The sequence below is a fragment of the Adiantum capillus-veneris genome, chromosome 15, assembly GCF_014529385.1.
Source record: "Adiantum capillus-veneris isolate H3 chromosome 15, ASM1452938v2, whole genome shotgun sequence".
Classification (NCBI taxonomy): Eukaryota; Viridiplantae; Streptophyta; class Polypodiopsida; order Polypodiales; family Pteridaceae; genus Adiantum; species Adiantum capillus-veneris.
This window is the reverse complement of record NC_140945.1, coordinates 102,696,102-102,713,505: the sequence shown is the minus strand read 5'-3', so window position 1 is coordinate 102,713,505 and position 17,404 is coordinate 102,696,102. Positions and strand designations below refer to the sequence as shown.

At 42.9% G+C, this 17,404-nt stretch overlaps 1 protein-coding gene across 1 annotated transcript in view; it reads right to left on the bottom strand.

Moving 5' to 3' along the window:
- Window positions 1-16,714, bottom strand: part of LOC147441188 (uncharacterized) — a 33,314-nt gene extending 16,600 nt beyond the window's left edge. Inside the window, exon 1 of the mRNA XM_086483401.1 lies at window positions 16,299-16,714. Within this exon, the coding sequence (XP_086339527.1) occupies window positions 16,299-16,714 (416 nt within the window). The remainder of the gene's footprint in view (window positions 1-16,298) is intronic.
- Between the last annotated feature and the right edge of the window lie 690 nt (window positions 16,715-17,404).

The following is a 17,404-nucleotide window of genomic DNA, read 5'->3' as shown; positions in this document are numbered from 1 at the left end:
GGTATTACTGGAACTACAAACCAAAGTTTTGGTTGGTGAAAATATGGGATATAGTCGACCTGTAGAATAGAAGTTCAAAATGAGTGACTCCCCATAAACTACTTCCTATTTAAACCCCCCTCCCATTCCCTTTTTCTCAAAACTTCCTCTTTTGTTACTCCCACTAATGATCTTCTCTTAGGAGCCAAACGCGTTTGCGTTTGGGTTTAACACTTTATCCTTTACCTCCCTATTGAACATCCTCTCCTCTCTCAAAGCAATCAAGCATTACTATATTCCTGCTTCGAATTTGATTAATACACTTTTGTAACCTAATTTTTGGGCCCTCGCCCTCTGTTTTGGAGTGTTTTGCACGCCTTAATCATTATTACTTAAGCACATTTAGAGATTTTTTTCTCTTGAACTTTGGCGTTTACACACTTTATTCAACCACTTTTTAAACTTTCTTTCCTTTTCTCGTGGCTCCTTCACCTCCCATCACTTAGTTACTTTTTTTCATCGGGCGGTTTGTAAACCCGTAGAGAAGTTTTTTTATGCCTACTTAGCTGTTTGCTTGCGAGATTTTTCTTGGCCATGGGGGTTAAAACTCTTACCTTTTACACTCTTTTTCACTATACCTTTGCCTATACATAACCTTGCTTTCTCATTTATTAACCCTAGTCCCTGCCTCATTTTTCAAATCATTCTCCTCAGTGTCTTGAAAGCTTTAATACGAGCCCTTACTTCCATAACTAGATTCCGTGGATACCATATGGCCCCCCCTCTGTCCACTGGTTCTTCATTGTAAATTATGCTTGCCCTTTAGTACCTGATGTTGCAAACACTAACTATAGCTTGAGCTTCTACCCTTGCCTCTCTTTTCACCTCCCAACTACAATGTAGCTCACATTGCTTATGGCACCATAAACTCGCAATCTTCAGCCATGGGGACCCTGCCCATCCTCTTTTAAACCTGGCATTCATTCGGCTTTCAATTTTCCCTATCGGCTAGTTTTTCCATGCACCATCGCCTTCACCTGCACTATTGGCCCTCAACACTAACTCTCAGTGTAGACTCGTTCACCTGCTTCTTATGCCCACTCAACTTGTAAGTTTCAAATTGCGGCTTCGTCCCTTAGGTTGCACTTGCACACAGTCTTCTTTCTATTCTCCGCCACCCACTCTCAAGCTAGGGTTCTCAAGCTCCAAATTAACCCTACCCTTGCTTAAATCCTCTAGGTTTTGCAATACATATTTGCTCGGGTCTGAACCACCCTGCACTCCTTGAGAACCTACAAACACAACACTACACTATGCATTGTATTGCTTGCTAATCTCTCGTCTACAATAACCACCCTGCACTCCTTGAGAACCTACAGACAAACACAGCACTACATTATGCATCGTAATGCGTACTAAGCTCATGTCTACTGCAACTTTCTAGTGCTAATGCTCTGGCTGTTGTAGCCACTTCACAACCCGCCAGCTCTGTCTCGACCATGTTGTTCCGCTAGCCCTGTCTCAACCATGTTGTTCCGACAAGTGGGAGATTGTAACTAACTCTCGAACGTAAATGGCGGCTCCTCTTATTGTGGTTGTTCAAACCCTTGCTTTTACGACAGCAACCTTGGCTTCTACAATGACGACCAACCCTACCTCTAATGCCCTGAGTGCTTCCCCACCTTCTCACCCTACTCCCATGCAGCCGCTTCCCCTTATCCCTATTAACGACCTCACCCTTAACTTCAGTGAGAACCCTCAACCAGTCGACGACCCGCTACTTGTCGACAACCCTAATCACAAGAATTTTTGGACAAATTCTCACAATAATTCCCACATTGCGACTTACCTCAACATCATGATCTTCTATGAGGGAGGCACCGTATACCTAGCTAGGTACGATTGGGGGCAAGGGACGGCGGTCACCTAGCCACCAAAAACGAAGAAGAAGCTAAGAAGGTCCGCAAAAGAGCTCTAGACACAATCAATGATGAAGCTCTCCATCTTCCCAAAGCAAACAAATAGCCACTCAATCTAAGAATCAATTAGCTTCCGCTTCCTCTCCCCAACCACACTCTCACCTGACATCATTTAAGGCAAATAAGAGGGCCCCTTTCATACCGCCTAGATCTTCATCAAAGAGCGAGATTGGTTGAAACCCTTTCCCACTTGATTAAATCACTTGAGCTCTCCAAAAAACCCACCCTCCAACCTTCAATCCTCTCTTGGCAAGCCCCCTTCAAAGCTACCTAACCGTTCTATGAAATCGTCAACCTTGAAACAAAGAACTTCTCAATCCTTTGATGGACCGTTTCCTCCATCCACTTTGACAACCCCAAAATATCCCCTCAAGCATATTGAAAGCCACTTCACACCAAGAACACATGATTCTACCTTACGAAATAATCCCTTTCTTTCCATCCCCAAGAATGTTACTAAGCGAGGCTTGCCAAGCTCGAGAAAAGGTGTAGGGAGGAGGGACTAGGGCTATTACACCCAAGCACTTGGGTGCATAATCTGTTCACCAAGCCCCCCCTCCTTCCTAGCCTTTGGAATACCTCTTCTTCAAACTCGCTTTCTCCCATATGCCATTGAAGAAGCCCTTTTGTTCTACCCTCTCTACCTTCACCCAAAAGAAGAGAACTCCAGAAAGTCGGCATAAATTCTGGCTCCCACTCCCCCTCACTCACCCCGATGAATACAAGCTCTATATTTTTGGTAAGCAATCCACCCTTCTTTTTTATAGTAAAATTTCAAACTCTTTTGTTCATAACCTTTCATCCAGACCTCTTTCTTCCCATGAGCGGAAATTCTTAGGACTTGGCCTTAAGTACATTCCCCCACCCCCTAATCCCTCCCCCTCAAAGACTCTCCAAGAAAATGACAACCTAGCTAGAAGTCTACATATCAAAAACTCTTTCAAGAATGAAGGCCCCCTTCCACTCCCGTCCTTTAAGCAATCCAGCCCCACTTTGATGCCACCCATCCTTAATCCATCCTTGGACCTTATTCTCAAGAAAAATCACTCTAGAGTTTGCTTAAAACTTCAAAACTATAAAACACACCACTCTAAGGTCCCAAGATTTATTTCCCTAGCCCTGAAAACTCTAAACTCTGATGACACTATTGTTATCAAACCTACAGATAAGAATCTAGGTCTTACAATCCTTCCAAGATCTTGGTACCATTCGGAGGCCTTGAGGCAACTAAATGACCCCACCACCTATGAACGCATAGAAGGTGTTAACTTTGAGTTTTTAGCCTTCTTGCTCATGGACCCACTAAGAGCTTTGCCCTCCTTCCACTTTGGAGAGAGAGTTTATCCTAGCGCCTCTCGGGAGACCTTGTAAACCTTGTCCTATTTATTTCCTACCTAAAGCTACACAAACCCACCCTAGTAGCTAGGCCAATTTTCTCATGTAAGGGCTACTTATTTGAAAGGGCATCCATTTGGATTCACAAGGAACTTTACCCTATCCTTCTCTTACATAAGCAGCATCTCACAAACTCCCGAACCTTGGTAAAGGACCTCTACACCTTGAAACTCCTAACCAATGTTTACCTTATTACCTTTGATGTCAAGTCCCTTTACCCCAACTGCATTCCTATAGATGAGGGTTTGAAAGCTCTTAGGGTCTCCATTATAGACCATATGGACCCTCCAAAAGCTAGTTTCATTCTCTCCCTAGCTTCCGGCATCCTCTCTCACCACTATATTTCCTTCCAAAACACCACTTGGAAGCAGATTAAGGGCACTACAATGGGATCTAACTTTGTAGTGGTCTACTTCTGCCTCTTTCTTTGCCATCTAAAGAAGTTTTCCCCTCTTACCGCCAACCCTAGTCTGTTATACTACAAAATATACATCGATGATGCATTTGGGGTTTGGAATGGTTCAAAAGACTCACTATACTTAGCTCTTAAATCCTATGGAGAGCCACTGTAGGAACACATCACAATTGTACCCTCCATCTCTAGCACATCCATTGCCATACTAGACATTGAATTCTTCAAGGGGTCCTGATTTTAAAATCATGTTTTTTTGGACTCCAAATGCTTCCAAACACCTTGTAATGCATATAGCTACTTGTCGTGGATATCTTGGCACCCCACTGCTCAAAAAGCATCTTTTATTAGAGAGGAACTTAGGAGATGCATACGTAGAGAACGCTCATTAGAGGGATACCTTGAAATTCAAAGCCTCTTTTTTTAATAGGCTTAAAGCAAAGGGTCATCCTAGATATTTCCTTCTCAAGGTATTCCACTCTATCTCTTTTCTAGAGAAGAAATCTCTCTTGGCCTCCAACACCCCCATCACAAAGGTGTTTCCCGTTGTCATCAAAATCCTGTTCTCCCCCGAAGCTAGAAAACTTGATCCCTCCATCCTTATTAGAAAACCTACTGCATGTGCTTGCCAAAATCTTCCCCACCTTGCCACACTCCCTATACCTACCATATGTTGGACCAATGGCCATAACTTGCAAAGATTGTGTACATGGCACCACCCTAATGATTCTTTAGTTTTGTTAATATCCTTTCTTTGATTGTTCACAGTTAATGTGAATGACAATCCTTTCCCTCTTAACCTTCTCTCTAGATACCTGGAAGCATTCACGGTAGCCCCTACTTTAACCTTCTCCTCAACCCCTTCATTAAACTAGATTCTTGCCTCCCCCCTCCCCCCTTTTTTGGAACAAAAATTTTGTACCTACTATCCTAGGTGTCTAATATATCTTTGAAAAAGATCATTGCTCTCAAAACTCCCTCTTTTGTTACTCCCACTGATGAGCTCCTCTTAAGAGCAAAATGCGTTTGGGTTTAACCCTTACCTCCCTATTGACCATCCTCTCCTCTCTCAAAGCAATTGAGCATTGTTGTATTCCTTCTTTGAATTCAATTAATACACTTTTATAACCTAATTTTTGGGCCCCCACCCTCTGTTTCGAAGTGTTTTGCATGGCTTAAGTATCATTGCTTAAGCACACCAAAGCATACTGATTGTTAATCATCACTACCTTGTAATGGTGGAAATTAGGAGTCTGGAGAAAATTGAGTCGTTTCACTAACCTATAGTTCATGAAATTGTGCAAAGCACCATCGTCTACCAAGATTATCACCTTGTGACCTTGGATAAACCCATGCATATGCACCAACTCGTGTGAACCAAAGATTGATTGCCACATTGAGGTTGTGATACAACACTCGTGCACAACTTCTGTGTGTTTTAGTTTCACATTTAGAAAAATGAAAGAAGGAGTCGAGAGGCAGAAATTGCACCATGTGCACCGCTTTCTCCTTACCTTGGGTAGTAGATCTCCCCTTGGGAAAATCCTTTTTGCCATGTCCACTGCCTAAACATGTAAAACATAACTCCTTCTTAGCCTTCTCAAACTCTTCACTAGATATATGGCCCCTAGGCCCCTTGGGCTTCTTGGACGCATCAAATGCGTATACTATAAATGTTATCTTATTATATAAATGATGTGTTTGTGCATTTGCATGTACAGTGTCAGACACATGAGTGTTATGCAATGATTTTTCATTGGATCATTGTGTATATGCGCTTTCACTATAGACTCCTCAAGCGTCTTGTGGTCCTGGGTTTTAACATGCTTCTTGAGCTCTTGTGTTAACCCACGGATGAACCAACGCACTTGCTAAAATGTATCCAGACACTCCAGCTTGAGAATCACATCACAATAGTATGGCATATACTCCAACGTCGTCTTATGCTAACTCATAGAGCAGTTGTTCCATGTAGACCAATTTATGTTTGCTTCATTTATGGGTGAAAATTCCTTTGCTAGTACATCCTTGAAGGCTTCCCATCTATGGTATGATGCCCTTCTCCTTTAGCAATATCCACCATTTGTAGGTCTTATCCTCTAGTGATAGACTTGTTTGCACTGCCTTGATTGCATCTGAGTGCGTCTAAGATCGTGAATCCCATCGCATTTGCTCGAGAATATATTCATAGTATCTTCAATGTGCTCCTTTTCCTTTCCTCTAAAAATTGGTGGCTTGGTGTTCTCTAAAAATTAATCCACCTCTTTTTGAGAGAGAAGGTGCAACCCCTCCAGATTAGAGCCTTGCTCGTGCAGACCAGGAGTGCTCCCGCCAAGCACGAGTTTCACAAAAACCCTAGTATGTTCATTAACTTGGCCCTTGGCCAACTGTTGCATGAACTGCACAAGCATATCAGACATCTTAGTGACATTCACATTCAATTGTGCAAAATCAAACTCTAAAACAATCAAACATGTTTGCAGTGCTCTAAACTCTTGGATATCAAGCAAAATGATGATATCTTCTAGCCCCGTTGGCACGTGAGCACCATCCATGAGAGTGGAGGGTCCATAGGACAACAGGAAAAACTGGTGCGGGATTCTCAAAATCAGACATATGTTGCATGTCAATATCTGAATCCATGGCATAATGTGCTATGCTAGCCAGAGAGAAGATGTACCTTAGAGAAAAAGTCACCTGCCAAAACTAAACCGTAACTAGCTCTAAGCAATCGCAAAAAAAATCAATTAGCCATGTTAAATTAATGCCATCAAGGCATAATTGAATGTCGATGTTGATCACGAACTTTGGAAATCACCATCCAATGAATACTTGAAAAGCCATCAGAAAGACCATGTCCAATTCAAGAAAGATAGACCACAATTTATATATATATCAAAAAAAAAAGCTAGGTATTACACTATAAAACCTTCAAAACATTTACTGCGATCATCTATGGTGTGAGGAGTTTTTTTGCCAATTAAAGATTACTACGTGTTTTGCCGCATTTTGTACCACTAGTATTACCACATACAATATTGCCCCCCCTTTGGTGCTAAAATATTCAAATTTGGTCACTTCTTTCTATTTTACTATAAAAAACTTAAAGAACATGATATTTTTCATAAAAATGCACCAAAAAATGGTACTGAGACATGAAACGATGGTTATTTAAATAGACTACCTTGTGCAAGGCATCTAGCCGCTTCATCACAAATGATGGCCCACAAGTAGGACACACATTGTAGCCTAATGTGGACAACCCTTCACAAAACAAAAGAGGCTCGTGCTCTTTTCTCGAACACCGCATGCATTTCACCCTAGTGACTGCATCCTTGCATTCATCGCATATTCTAAAAGGCTTTGCACAGTAGCGGCAGCAAGCTCTCTTATTGTGAAGAGATGTTGAGCAAGGATCACAATAAAGGAGCTGTTGTTTAATTAAATCACTCTACAATGGCAGGAGCACTCTTGCACTAGGCACAACACAAAATGTTGAGACCACTTGTAGCCATAACTCTTCAAATAATCACAAAAAAATGCGTGAAGGTGGATGTGTATGTGTGTGTGCGTGAGAGAGAGAGAGAGGGAGAGAATAACATATACAAAATGTTTATGAATCATCTTCAAAAAGATCTCTACAAGTAGCATAATCTAGATCTATAGCCATGGCTCCTAAATCAACAAAGAGAGAAATTGAATCGTCATTTGTAGATGTGTTGGCTTCATCATCTTTGAATTGGTCATCTTCCATATTATCATGATGATGATAATCATCCTCCTCGCTAAGATTGGTTTTGGTGGGACTTGATTCATTGATCTCTCTCTCCCCTCGGTCTCCTCCTCATCCAAAGTAGTATTTGGGAGAGGGTCGAAGATGGTCTCCACTTCATTAGTGGAAAAAATGGTTCTTCCTGGAGGTGTTACTAGAACTACAAACCAAAGTTTTGGTTGGTGAATTGAGGGGATATAGATGACCTATAGAATAGAAGTTTAAAATGAGTGACATTGGAATTATGATACAAACAAAAAGGCCCTCAGATCGTCCCTAACCCCCAATGAGTCCGCTTTGTCGACAATGTGGTCCCAAAGGGTGTGCCCAACATTCTTGAATATTTGCATGGGGTCCATATATTTTTAAGTCCTTCCAATATGGATGCCTAAAAAATATGGAGTACCTTGACATACCTTTTGGTGTAGACGGGGATGGATCACTTTTGTATCGCTCTTCCCAAAAGATTGCCCAATTTGCCAACACCTCAAATGTTGACGCTCTTGCCGAAACTCTGGCCAGTGAGTATTGATGTTCCTCCATGCAGTTGAATTGGTAGGGACATGCATCATTATATCAACATGTGTTGAATCCAAGGGGACATGCATCATTCCATCAACATGTCGAGGCTCTTGCCGAAACTCTGGCCAGTGAGTATTGATGTGCCTCCATGCAGTTGAATTGGTAGGGACATGCATCATTATATCAACATGTGTTGAATCCAAGGGGACATGCATCATTCCATCAACATGTATTGAATCCAAGGGATAAGTGAAAAACGCATCAATACCTTACGGGGTAAGTTAGTCCCGATCATGCCAACCTTGTAGCATGCCTCTCCGCACTCACGATAGGAGGTAGCATGTGCATGCTGATTGTAGAACTATGCAATCATTGATGCATGCATGGATACACTCATACTCCATGCCAAGTGCAGTGACATAAGGTCTTGGTTGTCGATGATCCCAAAGGCATGTAATGATCTCTAGGAAGCATTTTTCCCATCAATCTACAAACGAGCAAATAATCAATACAAATCCATGAGGAGACCAAGAAGACATTATAAAAGACAAAAAGTAAAAATAGAACTTACTTAAGGAGTGCATCTACATTGGCATTGCTCCAACAGATTTTGCTTCCAAATTAAGGACTTCCAACTATGCTTGGAGCAACGAGTGCACCATCATAAAAAGGTCTTTGGGCACTTGATAGCAACCTCTTCTCATTGCTTGTGCCCCTTTATTGCATGGTCTACAATCCTCTTTGCACATGTTGGCTTTATGTGCAAACAACTCATCAACCATGTTGAACATGTGCTCATCCTCATACTCGAATTGTCCAATCTTTGAAAATTCACATGTGCTCTAAAAAATGAATAGTTAGTAGATTAGGTGTAAGCTGAATTTTGAATAGTGACAGAAAAGAAAACACTAAAGAAATAGTTAAAAATGTTGAGAGAAAAGTTTTAAAAAATAAAAATAGTACTAAAGCTAGTGTGTATTAGAGAGGGGGTTGCAAAGTTTAGAGCCCTACAACATAAGATAATTTTTTGAACGTTTTAAAAATTCAACACACGATAATGTATGCGGTATTAGATGCAACATCAACAATAGGTGCAATAATTTCCATGATATTGTTTGGCGTTCTTAAAAAAGAAACAAAGCAAGGTATGCCGCATTTTTGGACATATCTTGCTCTCTTCAACTCATCACCATCACACCCACTAGCCAAAACCTCTCCCATTGTCAGGACACCGGCAAGGCCGGACTAGACAAGGGCAGGGCCGGGCTAGGCAGTGTGAAAAGGGAGTCCAACTAGGGCAAAGGGCCAGGGGCTATGCTATATAGTGGGTGGTTGGGTGGTGGACTCCTAGGTTCTAGTTCCCCTTGTCTTACATTGGTATCAAAAGCAAGGTTCCTTTTTTGGGAAAGGCACAGCCGTGGAGGAGGGGAGCCACACAATTGTGCATGCTTTTGTGCATGTCGGGGTCAAGGGGGCATGGAGCATCCCTCCTGTGAGGAGGACAACAAGGCAAGCACGTCGTGGGCAACCCCCCTTGCATAGAGGAGCCGCCGAGGCGGACTTGCACCAAAAGCGCCGTTTGCGAGCTCTACGGCTGCGCGCCGGGCAGGGCGGGACTTCACGTTACTAGGCCGGAGCCCCTACCTCAACACAGTGAGCTCCACGACGGGAGCGACCTTCTGCGCACTTCTTTGAAGCGTCCATAGCCGAATGTGGCATTCTTTTTTCCACTTGAGGGCGCTCAACCCCCTTAGGGGTTAGTGGCCATACACAAAATTTAAAACATAAGGGGCGGTACCCACAGTGGGGTACCCCACCCCCTACTCCACGTGCGGATTCGGCAAGGCCGAAAGATGCGGCATAGCATCGACGAGGCCGGCACAAATTTCGAGCCAAATTTTTTGTGTATTACGTAGAAACTCAGAGATTTCAAGAACACCACTTCGACGGAGTTCAAGTACAATTTTTTTTATAAAATCAATTAACGCTTTCAAGTCTAATTGATTCGGCTATCAAGAACTTGTGGAATTCCATATATGGCAGACAATTCGAATCACTCTCCATCGGGATTTTATTGATTTTGATGGAATTAGCAAGGCTAATTACACTTTGCGAGTGCTCTCAATATCAGGTATTTTTTCTGACTACTCCTTGCACCGCACTATGTCGCCATGGATTCGATATTCAATATGACATTCGATTTTGAGCAAAGTATGCCTGAACCTGCCAATGATGGCCCGCGGCCGGATCCTCTCAAGGAGAGTACCCGCAATGCTACGGCAGGTGATGATACTTACAAATTGCTCGATATTCAAGAATTTCGTGCACTTCAATCATGCATGACAGTCATGGATGAAAATTTTAAAGCTTTAAATGAAAATGTTACTAAACTATCCACATTAGTAATTCAATTAATGCAACAGTAGTCCAAGAGTCCTGCTGACACGCACATGCATGAGCACGTTGCTACACAAGGACAGGGCACTTCTAATCTAGGGCAAGGCCCAAATGTTGATACGTTGCATACTCTCACTACAAAAGAGGTGGATGAATTGTTGAAAAACACCAAACCACCGATTTTTAAGGGAGAAGACCGAGACCGCAATAAGGATGCAGTGAATATCTTTCTCAGCAAGTGGGATGGAATTTACGCCTTACGGCGTACTCCAGACACAGTCAGAGCCCTGCAAACGAGCTTAACTCTAGAAGGCAAGGCCTACAAATGGTGGATGTCTCTCAAGGAGAAGAACATCATACCACAGAGTTGGGTAGCTTTTGAAGCAATGTTTAGCAAAGAATTTTTGCCTACAAACGAGGCCGATCGGAATTGAACGGCTTGGGACACATGTTCCATGCGCCAATACCCATCACTACTTGAATATCTCTCACTATCGGGATGTTATCCTCAAGTTGGAAGGCTTAGATACCTTTCAACAAGTACAGGGGTTCATACGAGGTCTGACACCCGAGCTTAAGAAGTATGTCAAGACCCAAGACCCTAAAACACTTGAGGAAGCCATAGTGAAAGCACACATTCATGATGATCCACATGAAAAGAAAACACATAATAGTCACGTGCCTGCTAATACACATGGTAATACACACACTCAGTATGGGCACAATAAAGAAACATTTATAGTTGCCAATTCGGATGCATCTAAAAAACCCAAGGGGTCCAGGGGTCCTCTCTCTCCTGAGGACTTTGATAAAGCCAAGAAGAAAAAGTATGTTTTTAATGTTTAGGAAGAGGCCATGGCAAAAAGGATTGTCCCAAGGGAAATCTGCTGCTCAGGGCAAGGAGAAAGCAGTGCACACGGTGCAACTGCTGCCTCTTGAATCTTCCTCACAATTCTCTACAGTAGAAGTAACACACACTGCGGTGGTGCATGAATGTTGTCTCACAACTTCCATGTGGCAACCAACCTTTGGACCACATGAGTTAGTACATATGCACGGATATCTGCAAGGGGACAAGGTGCGCATCTTGGTAGATGACGGTGCTACTCACAATTTCATCAATTACGGATTGGTGAAAAAACTCAAATTGCCTCAAACTTTGAGTACCCACCGCTACAAGGTAGCAATGATGAATGGACATGATACTGAAATCTAGGATACTCAATGCCGAGCTGTTCCATTGGAAGTACAAGGGTACTCCACATGCTTGGATTTTCAGGTTATGAACATGGAAAGGGCTGATGTGGTTCTTGGTAGGGAGTGGTTGCATAGCCTAGGACCATCACTGAAGTGTAGCTATGAGCACAACAACTTGATGTTTGAATCCCATGGCGCACATGTGTTGTTGTTAGGAAAAAAAGATATACCTTCATCACCACTGATTTGTAATGTTGAGCTTATGCAGCTCGTTTCTGATAATGAAATAGATGAGGTGTTCTTGTGTTACTCACTGTCTCATTTTTTTTCTAACATTGAGTCTGTTGAACATTCCTCAACGCCCATGCTTCTCTCTCCTTTGTTCCACCAATTGCTAATTCTAAATAAGCAAGAAAATTACAAAAATTATTAAAGGAATTTCAAGATGTATTTCCTAATGATTTGCCATCAGGATTACCGTCGACACGATCCGTGCAACATAGCATTGACGTGGCTGCAGGCTGTAAACCTGTTAGTAAACCACCTTACCGTATGAGTTATTCAGAAGCTGTCGAGGTGGAACGTCAGCCTGCTGACTACCTTAGCAGAGGGTTTACACAACCCAGTTCTTCACCATGGGCTTCACCTATCCTATTAGTGAAGAAAAAAGATGGCAGTATGCGCATGTGCGTAGACTACCGTGGCTTAAATGCGGTTACAGTTAAGAACAAATACCCATTGCCCAGAGTAGATGAGTTGTTTGACAAGCTCACTCATGCTTACATTTTTGCGAAAATAGACTTGCGGTCTGGATATCACCAAGTCCGTATTCGACTTGCTGATATACCCAAAACTGCATTCCGAACACGGTTTGGACACTATGAGTTCTTGGTGATGCCCTTTGGGTTAACCAATGCACCCGCAACATTCATGACACTTATGGATAGTGTCTTGAAGCCATATTTGGGCAAATTTGTCATTGTTTTCCTCGATGACATCCTAGTCTATAGTGCTTCTGAAGAAGAACACTTACAACATCTCAGGCAGGTGTTTGAGTTGTTACGCACAAACAAATTATATGCCAAGGAATCTAAGTGTGATTTTCTAAAAGACAAAATTCACTATTTAGGGCATGTTATTTCAGCTAACGGGCTATATATAGGTCAACTTAAAGTGGATACCATTCGGAAATGGCCTTCTCCTAAAAATCTGGAAGAATTACAATTTTTTTGAGATTTGCAGGTTTTTACCGAAGGTTCGTTAAAAACTATGCTCAAATTGTTGTTCCCATGACGAATCATAAAGGCAAAGGTAAAGCTTTTCAGTGAGGATCCGCTCAACAGCACAGTTTTGATACGCTCAAGGATGCATTAGCTACAGCTACTATACTGGCTCTTGTAGATCCTTTGAAACCATTTGTTTTGGAAACGGATGCTAGTGACCGTGCTATTGGAGCAGTCCTGTTACAAGACGGACGGCCGATTGCATTTGAAAGCAAGAAGCTTGATGCAGCTCAGCAGAACTATTCTGCTTATGAACGCGAACTCTATGCAATAGTGTCTGCCTTAAAAACATGGAGGCATTATCTCTATGGTGCTCAATTTGAGACCATGAAAGCATCAAATGGTTTACACAACAAACAGACTTGAAGGGTCGAAAAGCTAGGTGGGCCGAGATTCTTCAGGAATATGACACCAAGCTAAGGTATTGCAAAGGCCGGAGTGGTGGATGCTCTAAGTCGAATGCCAGAGATCAATTCTCTCTTGTTCACGGAACTTCGTAGTGAATTTTTAGATTCTCTCAAAGGCAAATATGAGCATGATGAAGCATATTCCAAAGTGTGGAGCCATGTTCAAAAGAGGGATCCTTCTCACTCCAATGAAGGTAGTGTACAGTTAACCTCCACACCTAATTCTCCTTTATCAAGTGATGAACTACAGCGATGGAAGCATTTCACCATCGACAATGGGTACCTACTCCATAAGGGGAGAGTTTGTGTACCGACGGACACAGACATTCAGCGCCAAATTCTTTATGAATGTCATGATAGTCCAAGTGCAGGGCACCCGAGGATTAGAAAAACTTATGCCCTCGTATGATGACAATTTTACTGGACAGGTATACATGGCTTTGTTCAAGCTTATGTCTTGCATTGCCAAAAATGTCAAGTTAACAAAGCAGAGCGCCTGAAAGCAGGAGGACTCTTACATCCTTTGGAGATTCCCAATGGAAAATGGGAAAGCATCTCTATGGATTTTATTATAGGTTTACCAACCACTGTACGAGGTCATGACTCGGTATGGGTGGTCGTAGACAGGTTGACTAAACTATGTAAGTTTAGTCCGACCAAATCAACAGTTAAGACACCAGAACTAGCCAAGTTATTTGTGGACAATCTATACAAACTGTATGGTTTGCCAAGTAACATTATCAGTGAGCGTGATCCCAAGTTTAATAGCCACTTTTGGAGAGCTGTGTTTAAACGATTGGGTACACAACTGAACCTCAGTACTGCTAATCATCCAGAAACAGATGGTCAGATGGAACGAGTTAACTAGGTGCTAGAGGATATGCTAAGAGCATATGTCTGCAAAAAACAATCAGACTGGGAAGAATACTTACCTATTCTTGAGTTTGCCTATAATAGTACTAAGCATGTCACAACAGGCTTTAGTCCTTTCATGCTCATGTATGGGTTTCAACCTAGGTCACCAGTTATGGTGGGGTTGGCAACCAAAAAACTCCAACAGGTTAAGGGTTTTCTCCAAGACCACATGGATATGCTGAAACTTGCTCGTCAGAATGTCTGACAAGCACAGGATCGGTATAAGAAGTACGCTGATGAGAAACGTCGGCAAGTTACCTTCGAAGAAGGGGAGGAAGTATTTTTACGTGTGCCAGAACATTTAGAAAGTGTGAAAATTGGGCCAACACCTAAATTATCTCCCCGATATTGTGGGCCTTTCAAAATACTCAAGCGAGTAGGGGATCGTGTCTACAAATTATTACTACCTTCACATTCTCGCATTCATCCGGTGTTTCATGTAAGCCGTTTACGTAAGCGGTTACATGGGGATGACAATGTCATTGACCAACAGGTTTTGGTTGATTTCATTGAACCTCCTACCTTACCGCATGAACCTGAACGTGTTCTCGATTATCATGAGTTGCGTACACGTCATCATGTACGTCAACAAGCCTTAATCAAGTGGAAAGACTGACCTGAGGAAGGTGACACTTGGGAAAACATTAGTGTTCTTAAGAAGAAGTTCCCCACTTTTGTTTTCGAGGACGAAAACTCTTCTTAAGCTCAATCGCAAAGAAGGAAGGAAGCTCTACCATAGTGGAAGCTCGACAGCAAGGAAGTTCAAGCGAGAGGAAGCAAAGAGGTAAGTTTTTTCACACCCCCCACCTTACCCTATTGTTTTTCTTTTTCTTTTTTTAACACACACACACTCTCTCTCTAAAAAGAAGTAAATCTCACCTCTTGCATGATCCTCTCTTGGTTGGTTGCGGTTGGCTTGTCCTTTTTTGCTTTGCTTGTGGTCCATGTGTGTTTAGTATGTGATAGAGGTAGATAGTGCGTGTGTGTGTGTGTGTGTGTGTGTGTGTGTGTGTGTGTGTGTGTGTGTGTGTGTGAGAGAGAGAGAGAGAGAGAGAGAGAGAGAGAGAGGAAAATATTTCTTGATTAATGTAGGTTAATGTTGAATGAATAGTGTGTGTGTGAGAGAGAGGAAAAGATTGCTTGGTTAATGTGTAATTGAGTGAAAAATTGCTAAGTTCGAAAATAATTGAATGAGTACAAAAAATAGCTAAATGAGTTTAAAGAGAAAATCAAACGTCAAAAAGAGTAAAATGAAAAAAATAGAGTTAATATAAAGAAAGTTTGGATTAAAACATTTGGGATTTAATCCAAACTTTCTTTATAGTAGATTAAAGGGGGACGTGAGAGAAAAAGTGTAGAAATAGTAGAAAAGGGTAGAGAGAGACAATTAGAGATAGTTGTTGTTGGTTGTCTCATTTATGTATGCAACACAAGGCCGGATATTTAGTTTGCAGTCTCACAGGAGGTCAGCAAATTTATGCATAGCTTGGCTCTAGAGAGAGAGAGAGAGAGAGAGAGAGAGAGAGAGAGAGAGAGAGAGAGAGAGAGAGATAGATAGATAGATAGAATTATCGTCCGCGGAGGTCAATATGACCTATGGGACCGAAAAGCAAAATGTTACATCTCAGTTAAGGACTGAGGGTCCAGCGAGAGGTGAACAAAAGGGGAAGATAGGATAAACAGAATCAAAATCAAAAACCCTAAGGGGGAGAGAGAGAGGGGGAAGCCATTTTGGGAGTTCGAAACTCCTGGATAATGGCTTTACCTCCTCGATAGACTGCCCATTTTCCTGCCACGCGCGCTTCTCGTACCTTTTGTAGTTCTACCTTCTTGTGTTTGAGTTGGGTGGGTGTGAGGTCTTCTGCAAACCAGATTTTAGTGTCCTTGAGGAGCCTTGATTGCTCAAGGATTTTGATTCGGTCCGCCTTGGTCTTGAAAGTGAAGATCGCATGGTTGGTACGTTGCTCATGTGTAAGGAAGGTGATTGTGGCTGGGTCCCACTCTATCATTGGGGTTGTTGCTTGGATGCGAGTAAAGCACTCCTGGAACTTGAGGTCTCCCTCTCTTTTCCAATCACTTGGAAGCCCGCCAATGCGAACATTGAGGGTGAGGTTCTCTTGCCGTTGTTGTTCGCGTAGCGTGGATGCCACGCGATCGTCAACTTTGTGGAGAATGACCTCCTGTACTTGATTTTTGACCGCCTTGGTGAGGGTGGTTTCTACTTCTTCTTTTGTTTTGTTGAGCTTGGCTTCCAGCTGTTCCGTTTCTTCCTTCTTGTAGTTCTCCATTGCAGTGAGCCGAGTCTCGATCGCTATGAGCCTTTGTTTCAGCTCGTCATTTTCCTTGCGGAGTCTTTCGACTTCATTCTGAAGTCGGATGGTGCTGTCCATTTTGGGAGGCATTGCCACAATCCCTGCAAAGGTGGCCTTGCTGCGGGATGAAGCTCGGGTAGCCATGACTATTGTTCGGGGTTGCATTGGTGGAAATGGGGCCAACCGACAAAAGCTTACTGTCGTGGGTGGGCTTCGGCTAGGGATAACCGACAAAAAGCGAGCTTCCTGTCGTGGGTGGGCTTCGGCTAGGAGATAACATACAGTGAAACCATGGCTGAATGTCGCCGCGAGCTTTTGCAGTGGTGGGAAAGCACCACTCTCTCAGGTTGCAACTTAACACTCAAATGGGACTACTGGCGGAGGAACACCAAGCCGCGAGGGCGAGAAGTCGGGATCAAGGCGGTGATGTGCACAGAAGGCGAAAGCTGTGCCGGTTGTGCAGGGAATGTCGAGTTGTGCAAGGGCGACGATGAGAACTCTATGGGAGGTGAGACGCAGCGCGAGCAGACAGGTCGTGGAGCTTGTTTGCAGGCGGGCTTGGAGGCTTGACGCCCCTCCACAGGCCGCCCTTGATCCTGGGAGGGACACAGGGGTGTGTTGAGCTTAGGGTTTCGCTGTGTTGAGCCGACGAGAGAGAGAGAGAGAGAGAGAGAGAGAGAGAGAGAGAGAGAGAGAGAGAGAGAGAGAGAGAGAGAGAGAGAGAGAGAGAGATAGAGAAAGAGAGAGAGAAGAGATTATTTAGATAGAGAGAGGGTATAGAGAGAGAGGGTAAGTAGGTAGAGATATAAAGAGTAAGTAGATAGAGAGATAGAG